This window comes from Amphibalanus amphitrite, unplaced genomic scaffold, assembly GCF_019059575.1.
Source record: "Amphibalanus amphitrite isolate SeventyFive unplaced genomic scaffold, NRLGWU_Aamphi_draft 000357F_arrow, whole genome shotgun sequence".
NCBI lineage: Eukaryota > Metazoa > Arthropoda > Thecostraca > Balanomorpha > Balanidae > Amphibalanus > Amphibalanus amphitrite.
In genome coordinates, this window is record NW_024881851.1 from 459,384 (window position 1) to 484,656 (window position 25,273).

The 25,273-nt window shown below is 51.2% G+C and overlaps 3 protein-coding genes across 17 annotated transcripts; 1 reads left to right on the top strand and 2 right to left on the bottom strand.

The window, feature by feature from the left end:
• Positions 1–232: 232 nt before the first annotated feature.
• On the bottom strand, positions 233–12,844 carry LOC122389415 (proline-rich protein 36-like). Its single transcript, XM_043381427.1, has 3 exons — positions 12,756–12,844; positions 4,265–4,838; positions 233–3,876 (listed from the first exon to the last, which is right to left on the bottom strand). The coding sequence occupies exons 2-3, from the start codon at positions 4,731–4,733 to the stop codon at positions 959–961; spliced, it is 3,387 nt and encodes a 1,128-aa protein (XP_043237362.1). The 5' UTR covers positions 4,734–4,838; positions 12,756–12,844; the 3' UTR covers positions 233–958.
• On the top strand, positions 12,579–21,768 carry LOC122389416 (mediator of RNA polymerase II transcription subunit 4-like). 15 transcript variants are annotated; one of them, XM_043381437.1, is made up of 6 exons: positions 12,579–12,923; positions 17,142–17,272; positions 17,508–17,622; positions 18,358–18,477; positions 20,753–20,924; positions 21,083–21,768. In XM_043381437.1, the coding sequence occupies exons 2-6, from the start codon at positions 17,202–17,204 to the stop codon at positions 21,463–21,465; spliced, it is 861 nt and encodes a 286-aa protein (XP_043237372.1). In that variant the 5' UTR covers positions 12,579–12,923; positions 17,142–17,201; the 3' UTR covers positions 21,466–21,768. The 15 variants fall into 15 exon arrangements, with proteins under 15 accessions (XP_043237372.1, XP_043237375.1, XP_043237376.1 ...); XM_043381430.1 differs by lacking the exon at positions 12,579–12,923 and adding an exon at positions 15,878–15,930; XM_043381435.1 differs by lacking the exon at positions 12,579–12,923 and adding an exon at positions 15,885–15,923.
• A 32-nt stretch (positions 21,769–21,800) lies between these two features.
• On the bottom strand, positions 21,801–25,236 carry LOC122389417. The gene is made up of 3 exons (XM_043381445.1): positions 25,117–25,236; positions 23,661–23,855; positions 21,801–23,281 (listed from the first exon to the last, which is right to left on the bottom strand). Exons 2-3 carry the CDS (start codon positions 23,834–23,836, stop codon positions 23,092–23,094), a joined length of 366 nt encoding a protein of 121 aa, XP_043237380.1. The 5' UTR covers positions 23,837–23,855; positions 25,117–25,236; the 3' UTR covers positions 21,801–23,091.
• Positions 25,237–25,273: the final 37 nt, after the last annotated feature.

Here is a 25,273-nt window from a genome sequence, read left to right on the forward strand (position 1 = left end):
AAGCTCGTTTTTTTCCTACGTACAAGCGGTTACAAGCAAATGCCTGTGATTGGATTACTTTCAAATGCAGCGTAAGAAATGCACTCCCAATCATATAAAACGACATAAAATAAAAGGAAATGAAAGTCAGCCTGAATAGGTGGGTACTCAACTCATTATTCCTAAAAACGACCAAGCTTCAGCAACGACTGTTCCGATCCAGGCATAAAAAGTACAAACACATTCATACAAGTACAAACACACAGGTATATTGCCAAAAATGTTCCCATCTTGCATCTAGGCAATACGGCATGTGCAACGAAAGAACCACGCCATTCGTTGCGGTAACGGAGAAACAGCGCAACTGTTTCCATGGCACACTGCTCAGAATCCTACAATGCTACAAAATAGTACTCTCGGTCGGTGTGACCGCAGACAAGTGCGATCGTAGGCCCTGCAAGCACACACAGACAACCATTCTGGGCGGATAATTTCATTGGCGTCGGATAATATCTCTCCGAGGGAACTGCGCCGCCGACCGGCGACGCCTCTGATCTCGCCATTCATTTGTACTTTACTGTCGATACCTGATAAGCTATTTGGTACAGTACGGTATAAATGAGCCAGCAATGTGCATCTTGTGGCGCAACAGTCAACACGAACATCTCAACAGTACAAATAGATGCGGAATACAATGGACATAAAATAGATACTTTGCCAATATTGTCACCAATATAATTACAGTGATTGAGCACATGGAACGGCATAGCGAGTCTGCTGGACGGACGAACCCTTCAAAACACACAGGGACGCAAACCACAGCCAGCAAAACGCAGCTCGATAAAGCAATCTGGAGTGTAGGATAATATTAATAACTATCGAGTGGGTAGCACTCACGGTGCCAGCTGCCAGTCGCAGTGCCGCCGTCGGCAGCGCTGCTCCGTCCAGTCCGACACACGGATGGGCGCCGGTCGGCGGCCTAGTAGTGCGCGGACCGGCGCAGCCGATCGTCCCTGGGGCCCGCGCCGAGGCCGGGGTGCACCAGGTGGCCGCTGTGGGCCCGGCCCGGCAGCCACTGGCCGTGCTGCTCGGCCCAGGGCGGGCCGCCACCCCAGTCGGCCCGCTGACCGACCGACGGCCAGCCCGTCGGCGCCGGCCGGACCTGGCCCTGCCGCGGCGGCAGAGGCGGCACGCGCGCCGGCACGTACTCCGGGTACACGTAGCCGTGCGACATCGTCTCCACCGCCGGCCGAGTCCCGCGCGGCGCTAGCTGCCCGAAGGCGTCCGCCACCGGCGTCCAGCCGGTGCGCTCAGAGCCCGACCTGACCCGGCGCACCGCCGGCTGCCGCGCGCCCGGCTCGCCACCCGGAGACACGTACCGCCGGCGCAGCCGCTCGGTGCGCGCCGACTCGCGCTCGGCGAACGCCGCCAGCTCGTCGGTCTCGGCGCCGGCGCGGCCGTCCGTCGACCCGTAGCCGCTGTCGCCGGAGCCGGCCGCGGGCGGGACGGCCGGCGTCGGCTCGGACAGGACATCGTCAATATCGTCCAGGGAGTACGAGCTGCGCGAGTCGCGCGACCGCTGCGAGCCCAGCGAGTCCTTGGAGTCGGCGGAGGAGGCCGCCGAGTGGCGCGCTCCGGCGGCGGTCTGCGGCGAGACGCGGTCCCAGCCGACCATCTCCGGGGTGCTCCAGCGGCTCGGCGGCGCGGCCACCGTCGGACGGGCTGCAGCAGGGCCCCGCACCGGAGGGAGGCCGGGGTGCGCAGCTTGCAAATACTGCTCGGAGGTCTGTTGGTGGGACTGCTGATACGTGTGCCTATAAGTCTCCTGCGAGGTGTGGCGGTAGTTGTGCGGTGGGGTATTCTCATAGGTCCTCTGAAGCACGTGCTGAGGAGTTTCTTGATAGGTTTGAGGGGTCTGCTGAAAGCTGTGAGGTGAGATTTGCCCATAAGTCTCCTGGAACCGGTGTTGGATAGTCCGCTGAGGAGTCTGCTGAGGGATCTGATGATAGGTCTGCGGAGGAGGCTGATTAGATGCTTGCTGGAATGTATGTCGAGCTTGCTGAAAGGAATGCTGAAGTTGATGAGTGTGTGCTGCTTGCGGCTGTGACGGCTGGCCTTCTTGTTGTGCACTTTCCCTGAAGAGCTGCTGAGCAGCGTGAAGTATCCTGGCGTCCGCCACGGCCCCCGGTGAGCGACCGGGCTGCCGTGGCGACTGGCGCGTCCGTGAACTGACGGCCCCCGACTGCTGCTGTCGGGGAGCTGCCGCCGCACCACCAGGCTGCTGGCTGGACGGCGCACTGCTCAGCCCGTGGACAGGCCGCTGTCGCTCCGGCTCTATTTCCAAAGCCCGGGGCGCTGGCACCGGAGCTGGGGCTGCAGACGGTGGTGCGACAGAAGAGGGGGAGAGTGGAGGTACTGACGGCACGGCCGGTGCCCAGGAGGGTGATGGAATACTAACAGGAGCGGCGTGAGGTACTGAGGCCGGGACAGACGTTAGGAAAGGCGCTGACGCAGAAGCTGGGACTGGTGGAGGGGCTGAGACAGGAACAGGATGTGACGAAGGCGCTGATACAGGAACTGGGGCTGACTGAGGTCCTGGAACAGGCACAGGAAGTGGTGAAGGTTCCGGGACAGACTCTGTGACTGATTGGGGCGAAATAACTGGAGGGGGCGTTGGAGGAGGAAACAGCGTCTCACTAATTTTCCACTCACGGACATCACGCGGCACTTCGATATCCAGAGATGGGAACAGGGAATCCCGGAAGAATGACTGTCGCCCGCAACCTTTCACTGACAACGGAGTCTTATCAAGGTCGCCATCGAACGACTGCCGACCTGGTGGCGCAACGGAAGCGCCGGTGTGAGGATTAGCTGCCACATCCGCCGCCCCGCCGGCCACCTCACCGGACCTCTTCTCGCTGGCGTGCACTAGACTGCGGCGCAGAGAGTTCTGCTCGATGGCACGGGCCACGTCCGCACTGGTTCGGCCGAGCGGTGAGCCCAGCGTGAGCTGCGCCAGGGCGCGCTGCTCGCCGGTAAGCTCGGTCTCGAGCTGTGGCGATGGCCGCGCGCCGCTGCGGGCGACCACCGTCTCCAGCGAGGACAGGCTCGACTCGCCGTCACTTTCGGGAGCGGGCGGCAGCGGCGGCGGAGGCGGCGGCAGGTGACGAGGGGCCGGCTCCGGGGGCGCGCGCCCCTCAAACCGCACCGATCGGCCGCGGCCGCGGCGCGGCTGACTGTCGCCACTGTCGTCGGATTCGGCGCCGCGCCCGCCGGCCCACAGCCGTCCGCCCTTCAGGATGCCGCCGAGCACGCCGTGCGCCCGGCTGTCGGCGATCTCCATCACCCGGTCGTGCTGCTGCACGTTGGCGATGGTGAGCACGGAGCCGGCCGGCGGCGACGGCGGCTGGTCGGCGGCCGCCGCGCGCGCTCCGTCCGACACCAGGTCAGGCAGGTTGCGCCAGTCGGGGGCTCGAGGGGGCTGGGCGCTGCACGCCTCCGGCGACGGCGAGCGGGCGTCGGAGCACTCATTGGCGGCGGGCTCCTGCTGCTCTGGCCGCATGTCCACCGGACTCGGCGAACGTTCTTTCAAATCACACACTAGCTCCGACTCAGCACTCTCACTATTATCGTTGGCGATATCGTTTGCTGCCTTTTGCGTACATTCCTGCGTTTCTTTCCCGGCGGCGCCATCCTGCGGGTCGACGGACACGCTCTGCTCAGATGGCTGAGGGTCCACCGGCTCTGCCGTGTCGCCAGAGGAGGGTGTGACGTTGCTGACCTCCGGCTCTTCCGCGGGCGGCTCGGCCGGCGTCTCCAGGGTTATGTCGTCGTCGAGTCGTGCCAGCGGTGCAGGCCCGGCCAGCTCCTCCAACGTCTCCATGCTGCATTCTGAACCTGCGGCACGCATACAGGTACTGTTAGTCGGATCAGGAACAAATCAGCCGTTATTTGCTCGCTTGATCGGTATTCGCAAATTGCATTTATTCAACAAACAAATATTGGCTGGTAGTAATCCACAAATTGAAGGTCATTTGACTTTTGAGTGCCCTGATGCGACTTGGTTTCATTAGCCTGCTGGGGGTCGGGCAAGTGCCCCTTTGAAAACAGGTCAGGTAGGAATAAGTGAAGATAGTATTCGAAATCTTGTCCAATTATTCTAGGAAAAGTAAACAAAAGGAATAGCGTTCGAAATTTCGTGCAGGATATCTAACTTGATTGATTCTGTTCTGGTTACGACTCAAGTCAAAATTAACTCCCGATGGGGTCGTTTCAGTCTGCCTACCTTCGGAGTCGTCGACGGGCGTCTCCTGCAGCTGCTCCCCGCCCTCTGCCACTATCCGGTCGAAGGCGTCTGCGCCGGCCGTCTGGCAGGTGAGCACCTCGGGCAGGTGCAGGCTGAGCGCGCGCACCAGCAGCGGCGCCGGGCCCGCCTCCTCCCGCTCCACCGCCGCCTCGCAATAGGTGTTGCGCGACTCGTTGATCACCACCTGGAGACGTCGGCGGGCCGCACCCTTGCGCAGCGCTGACTTCAGGGGCGGCCGCGCCGCCGGCGTGCCCTGGTCTCGGTCCGGCGAGTCCCGCGACTCACACCGCTCCGCATCTGCGGGCGGTGGCGCGGCGCCGGTGCCGGCCGGATCGCCGCCGTCACTCTCATTGGCCGCACTTTCGCTGAGAGCGTCGATGAAGGGGACGTCCGCCAGCGCCGGCGGCGGCGCGACCGCCGGCGACGCCGTCGTGTCGACACTCGCCATCCCGGTTGTGCGAGAGCGCAGACTTCAGCGGCGATCGGGGCGCCGCGAGCCCGGAGTCGGCTGGGGGGCCTTCATCGTCGCTGTCCACCGGCTGAGACTGCGTCACTGAAACACAGGGCAGACAGACACTCATGTATAACAGTCAGGAGTCCCCTGCCTTTCTCATTCGCCCTTGCCTTCCTCAGGACTAACCCATCCGCATCCTCTCTCGCGCTACTCTTTCCGAGCAGGCGATTACCTTGCTCCACCACACAACTGGTGGTGAGGGCAAATCCACATCAGGACTACACTCTCTCCGGGGTTACCGTTTGAATGGCAGCGCGGACTGTCCCAACGGGACGTTCCCGCCTCCGCTGCTCACTGTCGGTGTTCCGCACAGCCCGATGTCTACATCTTATCCTCCCAGAGGCCAGAGCTGTGCAATGACCTTTTCAAGCTGAAGTAACTTGCTCCCAGCAAAACAGAGTGTCTTTTGATACTCAGCTGACGGCTCCGTGTTAGATGACACTTGCTCGCCAATCGCCATCATATGGAGTTAGTTACTTGTGTAACCAACTTGAGCCACCAGTACCACATTCCTTCAATTGTTCTGTGCTCCTTAGGAAAATAATTTTAACGGAGTAACAAGAGGATCAAGAGGATAGACCACGCAGGGGCACGCCCGGGAGCCCTTATCCGTTGCTCAGGCTCAGGCGTGGCCTTGCTCAGGCTCTTCATCACTCATCAGTCACTGCAGGGTATGGGCTGGTGACAAGTGTCGCTTTGCGCCTCCGATTAGTGCGAAAAGTGAAACGTGAGAAGAATCCGAGAACAGCTGTGGGAACAGAGACTCGGGAGTCGGGAGCTTCCTAATACTTACGATGTCCCAAAATCCAACTCGACTTGAAAATCTAGCTCGACTTTAATCTCGCATTGGCCTAGTTTTAGCCCTTTTTTCTAATGCTGCTGAAGTTATAGCAGAAAGTCAGGGCTGGCAGTGGCACCAATGCCCAACCCAATCGGCCGGTGAGGGTCCCTTTCGATGCTTCTTGGCATCAGGAGCTAGTCATGTTTGCCCGTTCACCGTTCGCCAAGGTTACAAATAGCTGGGTCCCAAAAAAACGGTGAATTTAGGTATATTTTTGTTGACGAGAGGTTGTTGCATTAGGGATCTTTCGTCAAATTCGCCTGCACAGCGCTGACACCGCGTGTGAAAGATGGCCTTGCTTTTTATTGTTTCACGCCATTCGACTGTCTCTATTGTGCATTGTGTTTGTTGACAACGATAAGACATTTTACCTCCTGATTTCCCATTCATACATGTATGCGAACAGAAAAAAATGGACCTAACGTTTTAGTTAATTTAAAATGTTATGGTATCAAATATTTTTAATTTAAATAGGCGCAAAGAGGCGCACTCGTTATCCACCGGCTACTATAAAGCCACTGCGGTCATTGTCAGGTAGGCACTTTCTGCAGAACTCGCATGGGCCCTCAAAGACAATTGTCGCACTCAGGGCCCCAAGAGTTGTTAGGCCCCCACACTGGCGGATCCAGGGGGGGCCACGGGGGCCATGCCCCCCCCCCCCCCAAAGGCCTAAAGTGGCCTGTTTGGCCCCCCCCCCAAACGCCAGAAAAATTGCTAGGAAAATATACCTTGATGGAGGTTTTTAGCCACTTGGTGAAGTAAAGCTTTCCACAGCATAATATGGAAGCAATATAGTAGCAGTGAGGGTCAGTCAAAAGTTGCGCGAGCGGAGTCGACCTTAAAGGGACCCTCCCACCTTCAAAAAAGTTAATGAATTGGCATAGGTAAAAGTGATGTAGCGTGAATCACAAAGAGCGAAAATGAACATCTACCAAATTTAACCGGAAAATATTCACCCGTTTTCGAGATATAAGACTTTTATTTTTGTTTACTTTTTGGGAACTCCGCTGTTTCTATGACGTCACATAAAGGTTTTCTTTACGTCGGCATTTGGAAGCAATAATTTGGTATCAAAGTGCGACAAATATTGCGCGAATGATGCGTTTATCTTATCAAGGTCAATATATGATGGCCAATGAAGGATTCCAGGACAATTCTTCTTATGGCATTTCTTCGTATCGCAATTCTTCGTCTGCAAATCTTCGTCAGGGCATTTATTCGTATCGCATTACTTTGTCTCGCATCAGGGTATATGAAAATCGGCTCGCATTTCTTCTTCAACGCAAATATATGCAAGAGTAAGCATTGAGGGACAAATAAATGCACCGACGAAGATTTGTAGACGAAGAAATGCGGACGAAAAATTGTGCTACGAAGAAATGTCATGCGAGGATTTGTTCGGGTACCATGACATTTATGTGATTTCAAAGTCAAGGTTCACAGCTGATTTGCTAAATCAAGCCAAGAATCCAAACTATCAAAAAACTATAAATATTTGTTTGTCTGTCACAGAGGTCTCAAGCAATATAAGGTTTACATATGTTGAATCAAAAATCTACTGCCACAACTCACATCTCCTGCCTTAGTTTATCATTGTTGTTTTAACTTGCTTTCAAGAGAAACGGAAGCCAGTATCTGATATCACTTCAGATGATTGTTTCAAGATCTGAGTTCAAATGGAAATAAAAGCAAGATCAAGATGAAACAGGGATTATTGCTGTTAAAGTAGTTTGGCCATGATACAACAAGCACATAAATCATTAGCCAAATCAAATACTGGTTGGTTTGTCAAGATGTTTGTTGTCTGTCGTCTGTCGAGCTGCTATGAACACTGAACGCTCTCACTCTTACTTTGAAGAGAGTAGTTCAAGTTGAATAGTAGTGAGCTGTAATTAGACAAAGCAGCTATTCAGTGCTCACATCAAGCCAGGCTAGGAAATGGCATCAACTGTGGTGGGAGGAAGCAGGTTCGGCAGCCCTATATGTTGTAAACTTCTGTTGTGTCTTGTGTTTGATCAACTGATGTTTTCTGCTGTTTTGTGCAGTGATAGTAGCAGGTAACTGCATGCTTGTCAAATTATGTGAATAAACGAATTCATAACATTGCATTTTTCTCTCCATGCAAGGAACAAGTAAGATGTTGTAGAAAATGTAATAGAGGGCTGCATTGCTGATTTTGCACTTTATCAGAGCTGTATTTAGAAATGCTTTCCTGAAAGCTACACACAGGCCACAGTACTGAAATTCACAATGTCATACCTTTTGGCAGAAAAAAAGAAAAGACTTACCTAGGTAAAATTGGCTGAAAGTATGGCAGAGCAGGTCTTGATGTGTATGCCCATCCGTGTGCTTGCCGAAACCGAACTGACTGCAACACATTAACTCTGACCCACCATGGTGGCTGGCATATCCTGAACTTTCACCACTCTAAACAAGACAACTTTCAGCCCTCAGCATTGTATTAAAACACTGTACATGACACTCAAAATTTGTTTCAGTGCCATCCACGGACAACATCAGTCGCCATTCACCAGGCCAGTAAAAACAGAATAGATAATAGCTTCAAACCCATGTAGTCAGAGTTACTAGGTCTGCACCTCAAAACAAAATCCAGGTGACATTCACCACGCCAGTAAAAAACAGGTACTTAGGTAACGTAACAGCTTCAAATCTGGTAACATGTTGGTCGGACTTTACACTACCATATTTACATGGAATAATATGATACCAAACAATAGTGCAACCATTCTGGATAACAAAAGTGTATGATAAAATTAATTTAGAAAACTTTGGCAGCATGATTTACGAGCACAGGCAGGTGTTACCTACCAGCCTTCTCAATGCTCGTAAAACCAACATTGTGGTTTTGATTTTACCTTACATGATAACACACTTGGCTGCAATGGCACATTTAATTTAATACTGTGAAAAGACCAGTTATAACCACTTCACAAGCACAATTGCACCTCATGGCGACATCCTTTTTACCAAAGACAGTCAGCAGCGTCTTTCGTCAAAACTGGATGATCAATCCCCTTTCAACTGTTAACATCAAAAATATTTCTTCATGGTGTGATCTCCATATGGAAACCTTGCAGGAAAAGAATTAATGTCAATTGTCAGCTCTTCAAAATTTCTTTGGACTTTAACTTGGAGTACCATATCCAGTTTGCTTTGATATTTTGTTTTTTATTCCATGTTGAAGTTGAACACCAAGCTCCAGATATAGCAGGCAGCTTGATCATCTTCGGCCTTGGTATAATATCAGTCCAAGTTCCAGTGGTGGGTATCTTCTAATATTCAAATTAAAATGAAAAGCAATAGGCTTTCTCAGCGCCGACGACGGATTTCACGTTGATAACAAAGGGAGCTCAAGGTCAGCAAAACTCGGGTTCAAGGAATGGCGGGCGTTGAAATGACTGCTGACGTCATCAAGAAACCGCTAATGGTTAAGAGATAGGGACTAAGCTGGTCCCACCCTGCAAGTAAAGGGAAGAAATTTCTTGAACACCATAAAGCTGCGGGGGTTGCGACCAGGATAAATGGTGGTTTCTGAGCCTGGCCGCAAACTTGGCTATCTCAACTCAAAACTAATGTTAAGGTGGGATGGTCCCTTTAAAAAAAAAAGACTGTTGTTGGCACGTGTTTATGGCGCGGCAGCTGGTAGTTGGCGGTGTTTCGCGTGGTGTGGCATCACTGGCGGATCTGGAGGGGGAGGGGGGGGGGGCACGGGAGCCTGAGGTGCCCCTGACAGGCCCGTGGTGCCCTTGCTAGGCCTGTGGTGCCCCTGGACCCTGGCAGGCCTGTGGTACAGTCCACAGCAGAAGTAATGTGGGGTTTCAGTCATGGGTATGTTCTGCTTCTGAAGCTTAGGAACGATTAGCCAGACAACAATGAAACTTTGAATGTAGCTTATATGTATCGTCACCCTTGCAGCTGCAACTTTAGCTATTGACATCTTCTTTTCAATCACTTCGCATTAAACAATCGCCAGTCAAAGCCAACCGTTGAGTTTGGTAAAACCCTACATTACTTTAGCGGTGGGCTGTACCTCTGGCGGGCCTAGGGTGCCCCTGCTAGGCTGCTGATGCCCCTGGGACCTGACAGGACTGTGGTGCCCCTGACAAGCCTAAAGTGCCCCCAACAGGCCCGTGATGCCCCCGACAGGCCCAAGGTGCCCCTGCGTGATGCCGTGATGCCTGCGAGACCGGTGGTGCCCCCTGCGAGGCCGGTGGGGCCCCTGACAGGCCCATGGTGCCCCTGCTATACCGGTGGTGCCCCTGGCAGGCCTGTGGTGCCCCTGCTAGGCCGCTGGTGCCCCTGGGCCATGACAGGACTGTGGTGCCCCTGACAGGCCCAAGGTGCCCCTGCAAGGCCGGTGGTGCCCCTGTAAGGCCTGTGGTACCCCTGCTAGGCCTCTGGTGTCCCTGACAGGCCCATGGTGCCCCTGCGAGGCCGGCGGCGCCCCTGGCAGGTCTCTGGTGTCCCTGACAGACCTGGGGTGCCCCTGACAAGCCTGTGGGGCCCCTCACAGGCCCGTGGTGCCCTTGCTAGGCCTGTGGTGCCCCTGACGGGCTGGTGGTGCCCCTACTAGGCCGGTGGTGCCCCTGACAGGCCTGTGGTGCCCCCGGGCACCAAGGGGGTCATGACCCATGTGGCCCCCCTTGGATCTGCCACTGATGCATAATATATTGATTTGTAAAGGCGTTATGGCTTATGCAATATGCAATTGCAGGCACTTGGTATCCCTCACTTATCCCTCATTGGGGCTCTGGCGGGCTCCTGAGGGCCCACGTCTATCTCCGGGAGCCCATATAGACAGGCTCCTTTGGGTCATTTCAGTACACTATAGCATAAGAGGTCTCCATGCGAGTCCTATACATACATCTGAGGGCGTACCCTGATGTCTGAGGTACCCAACTGCAGCTCCAATGGTCTCTTCTTACACTGGCGGATCCAGGGAGGGGGCATTTAGGGCCATGCCCCCTTCCCAGAGGCCTAAAGTGGCCCGTTTTCCCCCTCCCCCAAACGATAATGAAACATAGTTCAATCAGGGCGTGGCCCAGGAGCCGAGTTAGACAGGGCTGTTTTACCACCTCCCGGCCCGCAAAGGGACCCAAGCACTGACTCGAAGCGGGTTAAAGAGACCCTCCCACCTTCAAAAAAGTTAATGAATTGGCATGAAAGTGATGTCGCTATAGGTTCAGAAAGGGCGAAAACGAATATCTACCAAATTTTATCGAAAAATATTCACCGGTTTTCAAGAGATTAGACTTTTATTTTTGTTTACTTTTTGGGATATCCGCTGCTGTTCCTAGCGACTTTATTTGAAAGTGCGGCATTTGTTGCGCGCAAAGCAGCCTATACCACCGCATGAGCTACCAAACGTTTTAGTAAAATATTAAAAAATCATTAGATCTCCGCTGACGTCACACATTCAGAGGGGTATCCAAAAGCATTAGCCCCTCTGAATCAAAATGCTGCAATTTTGAAATTCAATATTTCCGATTTAAGGCATTTCTCGATGTTGTGAGTGCGTGCCGAAACCGGTAATTGTGAGCCATCAGCCAGGGACCCCATTTTGGCTATCTCAACTCAAATCTAATGTTAAGGTGGGAGGGTCCCTTTAACTGGTCGATAAAAACAATGGTAAGTGTTTACAAAGTAATATTAAGGCATGGGTCGGGTGGACTACCATTTATATATTTTTCTTTTTAGTTAAAAAAAAAATTCATAGTGTCAGGGCTGTGACGAAAAATAAGTGGCCTAAATCCGATGAGAAAACAGGATTTGGGGGTACCCTAGGTTTGGCTCCTGCATGAGTTGCCCCCCCCCCCCCAAAACGCAAGCCTGGATCCGCCAGTGGGCCCCCAGGTCCCAAGACCGTCTTTGAGAGCTTCTCGTCAGCCTTTGAGGGGTCCCAAGCAGGCCTCTGAAAGCCCGGTTAGTCAAGGACCCAAGTAACTCTCCAGTTCCCAGCTTGTGATAAATGAAATTCCGAAGTGGCAGGTGGGTAATAATTGAACGCTATCGGTAGCAAAAATTTGAAGACGATGTTGTCATCATGTCTCGTAAACGAAAGTAACTTTTCCGAAGGACAAAGTTACTCTCCTAAAAAAGGCTTGCGAACTGCGTTCAAACTTTCTCTATTGATAATGTTTGTCATCTGTTTTCTAATGAAACAAGACCCTATTGATTATTGGATTAGCCATTTGGACTATTGAACAATGGACAATACCGTCACCACTTCCGACTCGTTTCATAAACCAGGGGTGCGATCACGACAGACCGATATCGGTTCCCTCTGAATGAATGTCTGTCTTCGGTCCCTCTCGTATCAGCTTGGAGTTTGAACAACTTTCGGTTGAGTTGCGCCACCGTGGGTCGCAAAAGGGCCGTTTCGATCTGGCTTGGGTGCTGTAATATTCAGGCCCTCTCAGTCATCAGGCGACGGCGGCGTCATCCCTGTCACCGGCGAGGGGCCTCTCGCACCGGCGCAACGACATGCCCTTTTGGGAATTGGGAGGCCCTCTCAGGTCAGCTGGTAACAGTGAAATAGGAATACTAACTACCCTGTGCCCTTCTCGGCCGACATACGGCGCTCACAAGCAAATATTACAAACGAATGACGTCCCAAGGCATTACAATACATTTCCATACTGGCGCTAGCGCGTCCGTGGTCTCGAGCGTCACGGGTCTCTCCTATTTGGCTGCGCACTTGGCCGGCCGCTGTAATACATTGAAGATACACGAGTAACAGGGCGGTGCACTCCCCAGCTACTACGCAGGTGAAATGTGGTGGCGAGAGATCACAGAATCTGGGGAAAGCTCAGGTTTGCATTATCCTGTTATAACGACAACAAAAACATTAGAGTTTGAGTTGCACGATAAAACACACAGTCATAATGAGACATAACACACGGCCATCATTCTGTCCCCAGGTCGGTAGCCGCAGCTGGAGACGGGAGAGAGGCCGCGCGGCCGCCGGGGCCGTGGCCGCCGCGGGCCAGCCACCGCCTCGGCGCTGCCCGCCGTATCGCAGCCACTTTACCGCTGGCGGACGGCCCGATCCGGCGGCACCACCGACCCCAGCTGGACCCGTCCGCAAAACTCACCTCTTCTAGAAGCTGCTCCTTGAGAAATGTGTACGGACGAGTGAAGAGAGTACGAGCGGAAACCGACCAGCCACGAACTGACCACTCACGTATGCGTCGCGTCAACTGACGCCACGGCGCGAAGACGCTGACTGGGTGCGGCCTTGAACGCTGCCCTCCGGCTACACGGTGAGGCTCGGATCTAGAGGTACGGGGTGACTGCTGTTGGATGCACGTGCACTAAGGGGTGAAAGCGAAAAACTGCATGGGGGCTACACAACTACGTACCCGGGGCTGAGTGATTGGGTTTTTCTTGAACAGTGAGGGAGAAAGGGATATAGGCAGGTGGAGGGGGGGGGGAGAGGGAGGGAGCCGGCTTCTTGTAGGAAAAAAGAGAGAGTTGAAAATTGGGCACTTGACACTATAACTGCTATTGGACCGCCGTTCCATGGCGTACGACCTCTTGACATATGTCAAGAGGTCGTTGGGGTGATATCACCCCAAACTGACCCTCAATTGCGCGGTAGAAAAGGAGGCCCAGCTTATGCAATTGCATAAACGCCCCATCCCGCATCCGTCCCTCTTACGCTTCCCGATCTGGGGTGGCGGTCACCCCGGACCCCCCACTGCAGGCAACCGGTGGTAAGGGCAATTGCTCATTCGACTACACCTTTTCCAGGGTGACCGTTTGAGCGGCACAGCACGTTATCCCAACGGGACACCCCTGTCCCACCGAGACTCTGTCCATGCCGCTGCGGCGCACCGTCCGCGTCGGTGGTCCGAATGGTATTGGCTCCAGCCTCCACAATTATTCTACCATGAGCTCTGCAATGTCTTTTCAGACCGGAAGAGCTTATTTCGACAACTGACAAGCAAAGACCCATGCGATAATTTTTAATTTTGGGTAGACGGATGGGGTTTTGCAACCGAGGGCCCTGTTTCTGAGCTACGCTCTACTAATCCGGTATTATCCAACCCCTAAGCTTCTCGTCCCTCCTCCAAGCTCGAGGTGCTCGGCAGCCATCCTGTAGGGCAAGAACTCAACTTACCGATCGAAATTAAAACATCCCCAGCCGATTCGCCGCTAGCTGCCTATATCATGAACCGTTTTGAATGTGGTGACCTGCCCTCAGGTGACCTCGGCGGTGAGCTTAAAAGTTCGGCTCGGCGATTTCGCTCACAGTAGCTATCATATGGTTCCGGAGACCGGAACAGGGTGGACCAAAAAGGATGGAAACATTTTAAACTCGTATAAAACATGTATCATTGCATGCACGTGGCTGGGAATGATACCAAACAAGAGTACATTTCGTGGAAATTCATAATGGCATCACTCTCATATGCTTTCTCTCGTTTTCAGTCTCTCACAGCAGATGTTCGAAATCGACCACCTTCGCGAGACAGGCACAGAGCGACCAGCCTGGCGGCTGACACGATAGCCCGCTTGTATGGCTCACACAGCCTTGCTGATCGCTCTCTTCAGTTCAGAGGCTTTCTGGACCTTCCTTGTAGACCTGGCCCTTGAGATGACCCCACAGTAAAACATCCATAGGGGTCAGGTCGGATGAGCAGGTAGGCCAGTTCCGACTGGCACCGCGGGATATCAGCCGATCACCGAAGTGGTTTTTGATGCACTTGAGCGTTGTTTTTGCGATGTGAGGAGGCTGTGAGGTCTTGCTGGAACCACATAAGGTGTATGATGAGGCTGCCATGCTTCGTTCGGACTCGCTCTCAGAACTTCCTCAGCGCCGCCTGGTATGCGCTGTTGATTGACGGTCACGGTGTCGCCGCTCCCTTCCTCGAACCAAAGTGGACACACGGTTCATTTTCCGCTGAGAGCACACCATTTCGGTGACCTTGCTGCTGTGCAGTGACTTTTCTATCATCTCATCTCAAGGGCCAGGTCTACAAGGAAGGTCTCTGTGACCTGAAGAGAGCGATCACCAAGACTGTGTGAGCCATACCAGCGAACATGTGTCGTCGGGCTATCGCGTCAGCCACCAGACCGGCCGCTCTGTGCCTGTCTCGCGAAAGTAGTCTCTTCGAACATTTGCTGTGAGAGACTGAAAACGAGAGAAAGCAGATGAGAGTGATGCCGTTATGAATTTCTACGAAATGTACTCTCGTTTGGTACCATTTCCAGTTACATGCATACAATAATGCATGTTTTATGCGAGTTCAAAATGTTTCCATCCTTTTTGGTCCACCCTGTACTTGGCCGATCGTCACGAAAACGCCACCAATTGATTCTCCGTGTGTGTGATTTCATCAGTTGGTATGAATATAAGAGTGACCTCAGGTCACCTTATTCTCAGTAGTGCCGATTTATAGGATTGCAGCCATATCAAGCGGAACCGTCAAGCTGACCTAGGTCATCGAGGTCACCTAAGGTCACAATATTGAAGACGGCTGATGAGTTCCCATATGGCGAATCGTCGGGCGGCGTTTTCGTCTCGATCGACCCGTTGTAGTTCCTGAACTGAGAACTTTAGGCTGTCATATTATAGGCGAAAACGCTCCAATGAAGTGTCAAGTGACGTCCCATGCTCACCATGGGTCACCTGATGGCATTATAATTGAAATAGCTGATGCAATGACATGCGGCGAGCCGGCTTGTGGTGTTTTCGTTTCGATCAACCTGCAGTGGTTCCTGAGTTACTGGATGGCTGACCGCAAAATCGTCAAGCCGGTCACCAAGGTCGCCATATTTGTCACTGCTGGTGGAGTGGCCATTTAGGGCCTTGGAGTGGCCTACCTTGGGCCTACCGTGATTCGGATTGGAATATTCTTTTTTGTCTCGATCAGCCCAATGGTTCCTAAGTTGTAGCAAGGCTATAGAGTTGTAGAATGCCTACAAAGGTGGCGACCAAGCCGAGTAGTGTTGTCCAGTTCGCCTGGTGCTTGCTGTATTATGGCTATTATAGAGCATTGAGGTCGCAAGGTCACCAAAAATTAAAGAACTGATGTCAACATATTCAAAATAGATCTTAAAATTGTATTCCACGCTCCAATTAACGTCTTCTTATTTTCCAATGTGTCGGTGCCCGGTGGTTTTATGTTCGGCATGGCTGCGAGTGAAGCTGTGAGGTTGGCAGTAGTATAGTTAGTGTTGTGCTTATTTTCGTCATCCTTGATCGCTCGTTTTGGTTGCCATTTATAGCGCGGTGTTGCGTGATGGTGGCGCGTTGAGTGACTCGTTTGAGTTTTTTAATTAATTATTATTGTTAATTTTTGTTTTTTAATTTTAAAATCATCCCGAGGTCTAAAATAAATATCTTCATCTTGTGGCATTCAAATTGAGTTTTTTTTGCCGTTAGTGGCTAACTACATTAGAGGCCAAGGCCTGGAAGAGGCCATTCGATTTATAAATTAAAGGTGTGCACCAGCCTCTTCTATTTCTAATATATGTACAGTTAATGCATTCAATTCAATGTAATTTAATTAATTGAATCATTAAGTTTGAAGTGTGAAAACGTGCCCTGTTGATAATTCTACTGCGTCCTGTTTGATGGCTTACGACCTAAGGTTTTATGCGAGAGGCTTAAGCCCAAAGGCCTGTAGTATCCACTCCAGTCCAGTTTGTGAGTGACAGTGTTAACTGTTAGGTAGGTACTTTCCATATGGTAGGGCCCGTTGGGGCAGGGTGAAGTGGAGGTGTCTCTAGTGAGACTGATCTTTGTGGAAAGTGAACGTGATTTGGATTTGGTACCTACTCAGTGCCTTTAACACTGGCCAGCTTGATATAACCTGCACTCAATTTCATTTCTTTGATTCCTATTCATTTCTATGGTTCATCTCATGCCATATTTAGAATTATTGGTGCACTTGTATGGTTTTGACAGGCATTAAAAAATCAAATTATATCAGGTACCATGATGCTTGACATCCATGAACACACAAGTGAAATAATATGCTAACCAGGTAGTTGTGGGTAGCTGCATGCTGTAATGCAAAGTCCTGTCAAATGATTTTGAATGAAACCATTTTATTTTATTTATTATGTTGCGTGAATGCTTAGGTACATATTTGATGCCCAACTTCAATTTCATGTAGATTATCTTGCTGAAACATGCTATTCATATTATTGATAAGATGCTTTCTGAGTGCTTCTCTCCTTTTGCACCCTTAAAAAAGCATGAAAAGAAAAAAACATCCTTGTAAGTTGTAAGGCTGAAAAGTGAGACCACACATTAATGCTTTGGATACATTTTACAGAAAACATAAGTTACACTGAACCACATACTTGGTCAGGTTAGCTCAGGTAAGCTCAGGTAGGGTAAGCTCAGGTAAGCTTATGTTATGTTAGGTAAGGGTAGGTCAGGCTAGCTGATGTTTTGCTATTTCTGCTTCTATTTTACCTGATTTTTTTTTAGCAGTGCTGCCTTCTGACCTTTTGTTACTTTACAGAACACAAACAAATATAATTGAGTAATTAATTTATCCATTATTTTGTATCAAGCATAAGGAATGGCTCATTCTGGCATCAGCACTAGAGAGAAGATCCTTGGACTGATTGATGATATTGAACTAATATCAAGGTGAGTTGATGATTTCATAATGAAAGGCTGTATTCAAAGGCAGTGCCAGATTATAATTAATGATTGGGAATTGGCAATAAACACCCACTGACCTAGGCCTTGTGATTTTGGTACTGATGGTACTGCTCATTAATGTGCCCTTTTCATCAAATTTGTTTTAATTGGCACTTTTGCTTTTAAAAGGCAAGTGCAAAGATGAATATGTGACAAAAGTTCCTCCTTATTTGCCTTTCAGGGAAATGCTTGACAACTGCACTGCTCCCAAACATCAAAAGCTATCGAGTTCTGAGCATCAACTGCTGACAGAACTACTCATCAAAAAGGATGCTGATCTGAAAGCAGCAATGAAGGTAGGTGCCTGCTCCCAGATTTCATATGTCTAAGCAAGATCCTTACAGATAGGAACATTCTCTTAGACAGTAGCTAGAGGGCTGCGACTAGTGAGTAGAATGATTTTCATTGTGATGAAGTTGGCTTATTGAGTATGGGTTTAAAAAATGTGACCCTAGGTTTCAGTTGTACATAGACACATTGCAGATGATGCTTGGTATACATAGATGGAACAAGAACCTCTGTACACCAAAGGGCTATGTTTAGAGATGTAGTAGAACAGGGTATGGATTGAAATCGAAAACGTCCCTCCCCCATCTGGACGATGGTTTAAGTAAAATGGCTACGCGACAACCTGTCCCGTTGCTCAGTTGGTAAAGCATTGGACTCACAGCTGTGAGAGCCCGGTTTTCGAATCGCTACAGAGCTAGATATATGAGACTCTTGACAAGCATGATCTGTGGTTGGTGGGAGTAGTCGCAACCAGTGGAAGCCAGTTTAGTTGAACAGGTCATATCTGGGTTTGATGGGCACGCAAAGCTTTGACATTTAAATTATCTCGTTTGCCCGGGATCGCGCGAACAAAGGGAAGGCGTCGGCCCTACGCAGTAAGCTCTGGTTATTGTGGGCTCCGCCTCCGACTCTGTCAATCCGGCCATTTAGACGTTCGATCTGATGAAAATTTAAAGGAATAAATTTGCACACGTTTAGCTTGTCTGCTTTTGCCCACGACCACGACCATTCGGTATTTTCAGGAGGCAGAAGAGCAACAAGAGATCCAGGTGAAAATGGACCTCCTAAAGGCAGAAGTCGAACAGCAAGACATTGAGCTCAGGGCCTTGCAGAAGAACCTCAAGGACGCAGAAATGAGATTGGTAATTTGTCTGTGTTTTGTTCGCTACTGACACTTCAATCATTTAACCAGCGCCTTGCTGGTGGTGTCAGTTTTCTGTTTCGTGCTGGAGGGGGGGGGGGGCAGGGGCGTTTTCACGCCTCCCCCGTGTAACTCAGCACCTGGGCCACGTAGCGAAACGCGGTAAGCGGCATTCGAGAGATCTTCAAAAATAATTAAGAGAACGCCTCGTTCATTTTAATGTCAGGTCGCCAAAGCTCATCAAAGGTTAAATTTTGCCGATTTCAACTATTTTCGAAAACCCGGCGCCTAACTCGGGAACCAATAAAGCTACAGCGCCGCGCAAAGCGCATTCGATAGCTCCTTCAACGCTCTTTTGCTGCCATCGCCTGATATTTGACCTCAGGTCAACGGCTTAGCCTCCAGAGGGCAAAAACTAAAAATAGCCGTTTCTACGATTTTTTTCTGTAATAACCTTTGACTCAAGAGAGTCACGACATTGCTTTTGCCAGCACCGTGTTCCTTTCTTCGAGACGCGCCGAATGAACTATAATTTGACCCTTGATTGAAAGGTCATTTTGAAAAGTTGACCTTAGGTCAAGGTCATGACTGGACCGTTAAAGGTCATGTTTTTGATCAGTCGATCGGTATCGTCGAGCTGACCACATTTGATGTTTTTTACCGCTGTAGCAAGTAGCATGTCTCTACCAAAAGTCATGGTAAAAAACTGCTGGGGACCTTTCGTGACCTTAGATGAGGGGCACAAAGAAGGGTCACGGGTGTAAGTTTCCGATTCATGGTGTCATGTTCACACACAAACTGATGTTTGAGGGCGTTTAGAACGCCGTTCGTCCAAAAGAGGCGCATTTCAATTTTCCCCCATTGACTTATAATGGAGAAGTCGCAAAATTGACATGACCTTAGGTCACAGCTATCGAAATTCCGAGATAAACATTTCATGCACACTGTTAATGTTATCAATCGCTGGAAGTTTCAAAGCGATCGTTCAGTCGGTGTAGCTATAGCGAGCATTGGAGCTTTTTGAGGTAAGGTCTCTTGATGTGACCTGGTGACCTGACCTTGAACGACCCGGGTCTGAAATTTTCACAAAATGCGCAGCAAAGATGCATAAATAGATGTGTCGAAAACGGCGGCGCGTAGCTCCGCCAGTTTTCAGATATTCGCCAAAAACTTGAGGGGGACGTTTTCACGCCCCCTCCCCCCAGCACGGCGCGGGTTAACCCTCGCATGTGTAGGGGGGGGGGGTCGGATGGACCCCCCCCCATGGTTTTTCGCGAATAACTCGCGTAAAAAGCGGCCGATCGCGACGAAACTTTCAGTACCCTCGCATTGATCAATTTTACACCTACCCTGAAAATTTCATGACCCTGACCCAAATGACCTTTGACCTGTGACCTCTTTTCCGAGACCATGTTTGGCCGGAATCGCGATTTCGCGTATGTCGGCTCGCACTAGCCGCGTGTTTGCAAGCTTTTCGTGGTTTCAAACGTTCAAACATGTGATTTGATGTTACTCCCGTGTGTGTCAAGGTCACCTGAGGGTCAGGTCAGGTCATTGACCTTTGGTGACCTCGGGTGACCTCGGTTCACTTTTTCGAGTTTTACATGTTTCTAGGCTAGTTTTTGGAGCTGAATTCGAATTTAGCAACCATTTGAACATTTACGAAGTAGTTTTGGTGACTTCGTAACATGTTACGAAGCTGTCAGAGTCGGTTGACACGTACTACGAATACCCGTCACGACGCCTACTGGTTGACCTGACCTGACCTGACCCGACCTGGTCTAAATGCTTCAAGACATCATCTGTGATCAAAACTAACACGATATTCGTGATCAGCACCCCGAAAAACCCCTTAGCAGCCACACTTTACGACTTTCTAACAGGTCCCGATTTTCCCGACTTTGGGTCATTGACCTGACCTGGAAGGTCAACCAATGACCTAGGACCTTAAAATTGGGTATCATCGGCTTCCTCTCGTCACGGGCAACACGCTCGTTTTTTCCGCGAAGCTCTAGCTCGATCAGGGGCCAAACGGCAAGGGGGGGGTCCAACCGACCCCCCCCCCCCCCTACACATTAAAAGCTGGCAAACGCCGCACGCATGCGAGGGTTAAGCATCGCAAGCATCTCAATATTGACGCTGTAATATTTTCGGTTCAAGGAAAATGAGCAAAACTGCATTTGTTGGAACCTTGAATGAATAACTTTTCCACTGCCAACAATAACTGGTAAATCTGTGATGTTACAAAGTGTTAATGAAAATTCATGTGTTCTCAGGCCAACGCTATCTACCAGGCCAAGCAGAAGCTCGAGTCTATAGCCAGGGCGGAGAATGGGCCTGTGAACGCCGACGATCTGATCCGATATGCGCACCGGATCAGTTCGACCAACGCCGTGAGCGCTCCGCTGTCGTGGCAGCAGGGCGACCCACGGCGACCATATCCTACCGGTGAGTCGCGCTGGGGTGGCACGCACCCGTACACAGTCGGCCCGCTAGTAAAGCTTCGATACCGTCTAGGGCCTAGTGTGTAATATCTAACTCATTTAATACAATATATGCAGGATGCCTGACTGTATGTCTGTAACGTCTCGCCGTCTGTGGCTCAGATATGGAGATGCGCCGCGGCCTGATGGGTCGGCTGGTGGACCTGCCGATCGGAGGCCAGCAGCTGCTGCAGCCTCTGCTGGAGCAGCAGCAGCAGTCGGTGGCGGCACGCGGCGCCCAGGAGCCGGCGCCGCCGCCTCCGCCGCCGCCACCGCCGCCGATGCAGCAGCAGTCCAACCAGCTGCCGCCGCCGCCCCCGCCGCCGCCTCCGCCGCCCCCTCCGCCGGCGTCGGCGGGCGGCCAGTTCCAGTGGCAGCCGTCGGGCGAGATCCACCTGGGCGTGCAGGGCGGCGCCAGCGTGCCGCTGGAGAAGCCGGCCGCCGCCGCGGACGTGGAGGTGATGTCCACGGACAGCTCGAGCAGCAGCAGCAGCGACTCGCAGTGAGCGCCGAGCCGACGCGGGCAGTCGCCTCCGCCGTCCGGGGATCCATGCCGGCCGCATCGCCGGTATCAGGACATGTCAATGGGCGGCAGTTGGGTGCAAAGACAATAGTGGGCGCTGCGCAGCTGTACTGCCGCGATGCTACTCAGGTTGAGTGAGTTTCCAGCGAGCCATTTGCGTCATCTGCCTGTCACCATTGTTGTAATTCACCTTATCGATCGCTGTTTTTCATATTGTGTGTACAGTGTAAATATGGATTGTGCTTTGTAATAAAAGACGGTTTTAACCATCTCTTGCTTGAATTTATGACACCTGACTTTCTTCCACTTGACTACAAATTGATTGGCTGTATATTTATTGACATTCGTCGTTTGGTCAAGAACATCTGTAATGTACACGAATGAGAACTCTGGGCTACCACAATGCCTCGGTAAAGGTTCAAAGGTCATAACAGAAGATCGGTAGGTTCATCCTCTCAGGCCACCAATTGCGGCTTGTTACGGGCAGACACGAGCCGCACAATAGTAAAACACGCCCGCTTGCCGCACAGGTCAACGAGTCTGAGCGCAGATCATCGAGGTCTCTAAATGGTCAAACGTTCGAGTCATCAACAAATTTGCGTTCAGCAATTCACAGCCAACCATGCGTTTCAGTGTCTAACTTACGGCTATGCTTTCCTTATTTATCTATGCCGCCGTTCAGCTTGGACGGATTCTTTGTTTTACAAAATAATGCTAACATGAGATTACATGGAAAACATGCGGGCAGATCCATTGTGCGTTTGTAAGAGGTGACAACTCGTTGCTGATCTCAACTCGGATGTTGAACGACAGCAAAAGTTGTGCGAGAAGGGGAAGAACGCCAGTGACGAAACACCTGGGCGTCGTTAATGTTATATAAGGGGAAGACACGGGTTTTCTACCATGGGAAATCATGACCTTGGATGCTCACCGGACCGGATCTGCCGGTGTATAAAAATATAAAACAAAGCATTCCCACCACAGAGGTCAGCGATATTCACTTATGCAATGTGGATAACAAATGAGCTAATTGGGCAATGGTTGCAGTGCATTAGGATGGGTGAAGCGCTAACATGTGGTTTCGATAAAAGTGCATGATAACATAACTATACGTGATACTGGATAGTAACAATGCGTCGCGTACGTAACGTTTTCACACTCATAGGTCAATCATGCAGATCAGGGAACAATCTGATCCTGTCCAAGCAGACAAGCACTTTAGCAGTTTAGCATCCCCTCGCATAAGTTGATCGCGACACACTCCCTCGTCACCCTTTCGGAATGGAGAGCGAGGCCGGTTCACATCTCGCCCATGTAGAGCGAGGCCGGTTCACATCTCGCCCATTTGTAGCGAAGTCAGCTCACATCTCGCCCATGTAGAGCGAGGCCGGTTCACATCTCGCCCATTTGTAGCGAAGTCAGCTCACATCTCGCCCATGTAGAGCGAGGCCGGTTCACATCTCGCCCATGTAGAGCGAGGCCGATTCACATCTCGCCCATGTAGATCGACGCCGGTTCACATCTCGCCCATGTAGATCGAGGCCGGTTTACATCTCGTCCATGCAGAGCGAGGCCGGTTCACATCTCGCCCATGTAGATCGAGGTCGGTTCACATCTCGCCCATGTAGAGCGAGGCGTGCTCCGAGTCCAGTCGGCGCGTGCTGGGCGAGTAGAAGCCGGCCTGCGATCGGAAGTTGCCGGGCGGCAGCGGCTGGTCCCACAGCGTGCTCCACACCATGCGCACTGGGTTTGGACGCTTGGTGGATAGGCTGGGCGGGTGTGTAGGCGCTCTCTCGACCCTGGTTGGTGGCAGAACAGAAAACATTACGTCAGTGGTGGCAAGTAGCCTTCGACTGCGGAAACTAGCGGGTGCGCAGGTTTCGAAAGCCAATCAGGCGAATCATGGGGCCAAGTCCCGTTGGCCGTTGGATTACAATCATGGCCCATTGTCCGTAGCCTGGACTGAACAACTTAGATCGTCGGAGTGGTATGACAGTTCGGTAGTCGGTAAGAGCTACCAAGAGTAGCGCGTATGCAGTAGAGAGCGTAGTAGAGAGGGGTAAAACTGAATTCACTGAAGTTTCAAGAATTGCTTAGGGGCATAGTCTTGTATGCCGTATGGACTATTGAGCATTGATAATCGCTACTATATCGATTAATAATTGGAGACCCTCTCACCTGAACAGATTCGCGAAGTACTTGATGAGAACCATCATGAGTCCGACGAACACCACCAGCAGGACGATGGCGCAGCCGAGGAAGATGAAGTTGCGCCCGTACTCTGAGCGGATGTTGGCGTTCCACTCCTGATCCGGGTAGCCCTGGATCGGCCGGAAGTCGCGAGGCGCTGACATGACGACCGGCAGTCACTTCCTGCGGCGGAAGAACAGCTCGTCAAAATGTCATCGAGTTATGTCATTACGACCGTGCCCTTGACGAGTTATTCGCGATTGATCGGAACATTTTGGAGATAAGGAGCTGAAAGCTGGCATACCGTATACCTACGCCCTCAGTGGCGCTGAGTCACTGGCGTCTGGCACTAGTCACTTAGTCAGTGCCAGGGGAGATGAGATGGAACTTATGGGGCACAGTAACAGCTCCCAAGCCCTCACAACTTGTATATCTCGGGTTTTTCATAAAAATCGCAAGAGGTCAGGGGGGTTACGTGATCTAACCATTATGTATGTCAATGGGGAAACATACAAACTGTCATTTTGGCGCTGGCTATCTCAAGCGCATAGAATTGTGATTTCCTACAATCCATGCAAAGACCGATGCCTAACCTTTGTATTGTTGACCTTGCATAACGTGAGATATGCCGGCCCGTGACTGAGGTCAAATCGAATAATAAGCGACATGACCTCCTTCGACGAGCGTCGTAATCGGGGCGACTGTGACCTTGCATCAGCTACCTCATGCCTGAGGTCAACACCTTAAATTGACCTTTCCCAAACAAAAACTATGTTGCTCGACGCATCTCAGCATGACGGGACACCGTGGTGCCAAAATCGCAGCGCTGCAACCGTCTTTGGCAAAGTTGTTCACGAAAAACCAACCCTCTACCGTCGGGCGTTGGCCTGACCTCAGAGGTTACCGGTTTAACAGCACCGACCACACTTTGGCTTTTTAACTTACAGTGGTTGATTTGATGACATGATGTATTTAGCTTATATCTCAGATTCTGTATATCGTGGGACCCTCGGTCAGGTCAAGTTTTTTCAAGATACCTAGGTCAGGTCAGGTTCGCAGCCTCTCCATTAGGTGGGTGGGTAGGGTACTGGGTAATGGTATAGTTCAATGCGCGAATTAACTGCGCTTTATTCGGGCAAAAGAGGCGCAATTCATTTCTTACAAATCAAAGTATACTTATACATAGAAATATAAGCGTGTCTTATTTCTACACATTAGCATGATTACCTATTGTTTAGCATGCAATTGCAATGAAGCATGAACAAAAGTCAAAACATAACGGGGCGTAAAGCTTCTTCATGCAGTCAGCAGTGCACCTGCGTTACAAAACATTGCAGCTTAGCTCATTGTGAATATTATTAGTTTTAACTTATGTAATATAAGTTATAACCATATGTAGGACTATCAGTTAGGCAACACACGCTTCCGTTTCAGTCCAACTCACCCCCAGTTTGTGTGCAGGCGGTGTCTGTAAGATTCGCCCAAGCAGCGACGCCCCGGCACTCCAACGTACGCCACCCCTCGTTGTCCGTCGCTCCCGCCTGGCCGGCCCGCTCCTCACCCCCCAGCCGCGCCCCTTACCTGTCCGCCGGCGTGCCCGG

Bases quoted from the DNA above. Each gene is read 5' to 3' on its own strand.
- LOC122389415 (XM_043381427.1), bottom strand. From the start codon at position 4,733: ATGGCGAGTGTCGACACGACGGCGTCGCCGGCGGTCGCGCCGCCGCCG. The intron at 3,877-4,264 runs GTAGGCAGACTG...TGCGTGCCGCAG, and splicing joins GCCCGTCGACGACTCCGAAG to GTTCAGAATGCAGCATGGAG.
- LOC122389416 (XM_043381437.1), top strand. From the start codon at position 17,202: ATGGCTCATTCTGGCATCAGCACTAGAGAGAAGATCCTTGGACTGATT. The intron at 17,273-17,507 runs GTGAGTTGATGA...TTTGCCTTTCAG, and splicing joins GATATTGAACTAATATCAAG to GGAAATGCTTGACAACTGCA. The intron at 17,623-18,357 runs GTAGGTGCCTGC...CGGTATTTTCAG, and splicing joins ATCTGAAAGCAGCAATGAAG to GAGGCAGAAGAGCAACAAGA.
- LOC122389417 (XM_043381445.1), bottom strand. From the start codon at position 23,836: ATGTCAGCGCCTCGCGACTTCCGGCCGATCCAGGGCTACCCGGATCAG. The intron at 23,282-23,660 runs GTGAGAGGGTCT...GCCACCAACCAG, and splicing joins TACTTCGCGAATCTGTTCAG to GGTCGAGAGAGCGCCTACAC.